Source organism: Musca vetustissima, unplaced genomic scaffold, assembly GCF_032173495.1.
Source record: "Musca vetustissima isolate MV318-11 ecotype Yass unplaced genomic scaffold, APGP_CSIRO_Mvet_v1 utg30452, whole genome shotgun sequence".
Lineage (NCBI taxonomy): Eukaryota > Metazoa > Arthropoda > Insecta > Diptera > Muscidae > Musca > Musca vetustissima.
Genome location: NW_026875448.1, coordinates 171457 through 175921, shown reverse-complemented (window position 1 = coordinate 175921; position 4465 = coordinate 171457). Strand labels below are relative to the sequence as shown.

Sequence of the window (4465 nt, the reverse complement as noted above, 5' to 3'; positions counted from 1 at the left end):
GATCAGCTTCAAGGAGTTTTTATAGACTATCTCAAGAGGAGCTTCGTAGGTAAGCCTCATAAGAGGTATTTATGTTCTAATTTTTATTTTGAAATAGTAAAAATTATATTTTTATTAAAAAAATGCTTATGTATAAAAATATAAATTTTATTAAATTATTTCTTTAGATTAAATTAATTATTTATTATTCTTTTTAAATTTTCCGAATGTTAAACCATTTTCTTTTTATTTGCCATTTTGTTGATTAATTTATTTAAATTATCTCTTGCCGTTGTTGCTCGCTTCGGATCCGCATCTAATGCTCTTTTATATGAATCTATAGCATCGTTTATACGATTCCAACGATGATATAATACAGCTAAATTTGTATGATATAAATAATTAAGTGGCTCTTTGATCACAACCTGTTTATATAGCTGCTCAGCTTCCGCATAACGACCAAGTTTTCCATAAATATTGGCACGTAAAAATATTATCGACGATTCATTGGGAAGATACTTTAATGCCTCATCGGATACCTTTAATGCTTTATCATATTTTCCTTGTGTATCCAACATGGTTAATATGTTTGTCCATGCCTGACGTAGAGTGGGCTTTAATGCCACTGCCATTTCCCAGTGCTTTAGGGCTTTTGTATTCAGTTGTTGCTCTAAGAAGAGATTACCCATATTATAATAACAATTGGCATAATTTTTACGATGTGCTAAAGCATTCTGATAACTTTTTAAGGCGTCGGGGAATTTCTTTTTGGCCGCCTGGACAATACCCAAATTCATCCATGCTGTGGCAAAGGTGGGTGTTATTTCCAATGCAGACAGTAGATATTTTTCTGCTTTTGTTAGGTCACCCTGATCACGATATAAATTACCCAAATTCATAAGGGCAGCATCATAGTCGGGTGATAGTTCAATGGCTTTGTGATAGTGTTCAAATGCTTTGGGGTAATTGTGCATATCTGTTGCAAGGCGGGCAATGTTGTAGTGTACCTAGCAAAATAAAGGCCTATTAACAAAAATTTATTTTTGTATTTACAATACACTACCTTTGCATTATTGGGACACACATCCAAGGCTGAGGAAAATAGTTTCTCCTCGGTTAACCATTCGGCGGAGCGTTGCCTACAGCGCATTATGAAAATCACTATTACAATACCAAAACCCACATGTAAATGTTTATGAAAATGCTCACAATCATAGAGGCAAACCAAACCATAGGCCACTAAATAACAAAATCCTATTGATGGAACATATAATACCCGTTCAGCAATAACGAAACCCACCTTAATAATTCCCGATGCTGGTAAAAAGGGTATAATCATAAGACCACAGGCCACAAAGGTTGGACAGTTTTCTTTATAATTTAATAGCACGATCATAAATAAAACATATATCACCAATATCAAAATCAAGCGAACATCTTTGATGTTCTCAATCAATCGAATACAACCAAAGGACCAATCAAAACACAATTCGGATGGATCAACGAGTATTTTTAGATTATAAAAATATAAATAATTTTGAGAAAATATTCTAGTTTTCAGGCTGTCTGCATGGGCCACCGGATTATCGGCATTACGGAATGTTGGACTTGTAAAACCAGCTATCCAAAGGCGAAATACTGCTATTATCAAAGTCGTAAAAGCAAAAAATATATTTTCCAACGAAAATATTGATTTTATTTGTTGCTTGCAGTCCAAGGTGTGGTAGCCTTTCAGGACATACGAAAGAAATACACAGGCCAACGGTATTGTTATTGCAGATTCTTTAAATAAAACACCAACAAAGGTTAGACATGAAACTAGTAATGAAAACCATAAATTATTTTCCCGCCATAATCTCCTGCTCCAACAACAAATATACAAACACATAAGATACATCAAACAAAACATTAAATCTGCTCTTGAAACGATACCAGATACAGCCTCCGTATGTATGGGATGTATAGAAAAAAGAATTGCAGCAATAAAAGCGACCCTTTCAACTGACTTGGAGTTTAAAGGAGATTCTTGAAATTTAAACTCACGAAGAACCAATAGAATTAAAACACTATTAAAAATGTGGATCACCAAGTTAATGGCTTTCATATGTTTGGGTTGCATTTGCCACTTTATCCATTCCCAGTGAAATAGCAGCGATGTCAGTGGCCTATATGATTTGTGAGAATCTTCACTGGTTATCGGGGCACCCCAGAAATCACTGATGAATATAGCTGTATAATTTGTTGGTGTTTTTGCAATGGCTTTGTTCTGCTTTATGGCCACCGTATCATCGAACACGAAACTTCCATTTAGAGATGAACCATAACACAAATAGCACAGGATGACTAAAGCCAAGATTTGTATAAACATGGAGTCCATAATCCGAGATGTGTTATATGAATAAATTGACATGTTAACTATAGAGATCTGGAATAGGAGGGATGTTATTTTAAATTTTTATTATTTTAATATCCAAAATCGTACCTTCGCCTAAAACTCGTTTGTTTTGTTTATTGTTGGTATAAAAAAGCCGGTTCGCCGGACGAATTTGAATTTGGGTGAAATGTCTTGAAATCAGCTGTTTGTCTTAAAGGATTTAGGTATACTTAGATTCGGACTTATTCACTTTAAAATTTTTGAATCCTGAGGAATCATTGAGGTTAATATTATATAAGAAGATAGTCTTTATGGCGAGCTGAATGAGGAATTTTGTACACGAGCTGAATGAGGTCCTAATAGACGCGTTAAAGGACCAGCTAAAGAGACTCTTTATAGACGTGCTGAAGGTAGTCTTTATAGACGTGCTGAAGGGAGTTTTTATAAACGAGCTGAAGGAAGTATTCACGAGCGGAAGACGGTCTTTATAGACGAGCAAAAGGTGGTTTTTATAGACGAGCTGAAGGGAGTCTTTATAGACGAGCTGAGCGAGGTCTTTATAGTTTAGGAGATTTTTTATAGACGAGCAGAAGGGAGTCTGATTTATAGACGAACTGAAGGGAGTCTGTCTTTATAGACGAGCTGAAGGGAGTCTGTCTTTATAGACGAGCTGAAGGGAGTCTGTCTTTATAGACGAGCTGAAGGGAGTCTGATTTATAGACGAGCTGAAGGGAGTATGTCTTTATAGACGAGCTGAGACTTTATAAACGAGCAGAAGGGAGTTTTTATAGGCGACCTAAAGGGAGTCTTTATAGACGAGACGTTGAGCCTTTCAAAAGAGAAAATAAATGTCTTGTTAATCGTGACCAAGGTAGATATACAAGGTAGCCGCATCGGCGAATTTCTACAACAAACATCGGTTGTTGTATTTTGATATGTCAAAAATATTTTGCCAAAACAATCAGATTGACAAGATTTTTTTACACAAATTCTTGTAGAAAATGTTAATAAAAGTATTGCCAAAAAAGCTCTTCGAAATTCGGAGATTTTCATTTATAATTTTGTTTTTTAATTTTTTGGTTCAACATTACAACAACATTTTTGACATTTATTTGTCCAACAGCTGGGCCGATGCGGCTACCTTATTAAATATACCTTGATCGGGACCACTAGGGTAAAGTAAAATGATATGCTTTGGGTACTAATAAACAATACTTTCATGGATTAACAAACGGCCAGGGCTATAAAATATTAGTGTTGAAAAGTTGCAGAATGATATTGCTATCAATGTACATTGCATGCCAACTTTTTCCTGAAAACATCAAAATATGAAGAAGCATTGTTTTGGTTTTGTATTTCTTTCATCCACCCATTCGTCATATTTCATTTTGCATTACAAATTCGTCGGGGAGTTATTTGCTAATGTAGAATTTATTTATTTACAAAAAAAAAAAAACAAAACTATTATTGAAGAATTAATTCAATTCACAATGTCCGAAGAAATTGTATTTGATTGTCTGCATGCGGAAATTGTAAATTACTGTTTGGAAGGAAATAAGGTAAAGGAGAAATCGTGATACATTGGAATCCCATTTTATTTGTGTTTATTGCTATTCTAGGAGAATGATTTTTCTACACTGGAATATATTGGATTCACTACTGGTTATCGTCTCATCGAACGTATGACACGAGATGTTTCCCGTTTCAAAGATGAACTGGAAACCATAAAATTCATTTGTACAGACTTCTGGACTTCAATTTACAAAAAACAAGTAGATAATTTACGTACCAACAATCAGGGTATCTATGTTGTACAGGACAAGGCGTTTCGTTTTCTGACACGTATTACACCAGGTGAAAAACAGCTGGAACATGCACCAAAGGTAAGTTTCTTGGCATTGCGGATTGTTGGCCAGTCTAAGCTATGCCAGCTCTACTTTTACTAAAAATATATCAATTGTTTTTTTTTAATTTCATTTATTTCAGTTTGTTGCATTTACTTGTGGTTTGGTACGTGGAGCATTAAGCAATCTGGGCATAAATAGTAGCGTTACAGCAGAAGTTCAAAGTATACCGGCTTGTAAATTTCACATAGAAATTAGTAATGCTTAA

At 34.7% G+C, this 4465-nt stretch overlaps 2 protein-coding genes across 2 annotated transcripts; one reads left to right on the top strand and one right to left on the bottom strand.

Annotated features, from left to right (window-relative positions):
• Nucleotides 1–248: 248 nt before the first annotated feature.
• Nucleotides 249–2356, bottom strand: LOC133337947 (protein O-mannosyl-transferase TMTC4-like; the record flags this gene model as incomplete). Its single annotated transcript, XM_061546147.1, has 3 exons — nucleotides 1864–2356; nucleotides 1043–1797; nucleotides 249–986 (listed from the first exon to the last, which is right to left on the bottom strand). Coding segments are annotated over exons 1-3 (1986 nt in total), but the record flags the coding sequence as incomplete, so codon positions are not given.
• A 1487-nt stretch (nucleotides 2357–3843) lies between these two features.
• On the top strand, nucleotides 3844–4465 carry LOC133337946 (trafficking protein particle complex subunit 6b-like). Its single transcript, XM_061546146.1, has 3 exons — nucleotides 3844–3912; nucleotides 3973–4236; nucleotides 4340–4465. Exons 1-3 carry the CDS (start codon nucleotides 3844–3846, stop codon nucleotides 4463–4465), a joined length of 459 nt encoding a protein of 152 aa, XP_061402130.1.

What these genes read in the sequence shown, in the direction of transcription:
- LOC133337946 (XM_061546146.1), top strand. Translation starts at nt 3,844, where the DNA reads ATGTCCGAAGAAATTGTATTTGATTGTCTGCATGCGGAAATTGTAAAT. An exon ending in ACTGTTTGGAAGGAAATAAG is followed by an intron (nt 3,913 to 3,972) that starts GTAAAGGAGAAA and finishes TTGCTATTCTAG; the next exon opens with GAGAATGATTTTTCTACACT. An exon ending in AGCTGGAACATGCACCAAAG is followed by an intron (nt 4,237 to 4,339) that starts GTAAGTTTCTTG and finishes CATTTATTTCAG; the next exon opens with TTTGTTGCATTTACTTGTGG.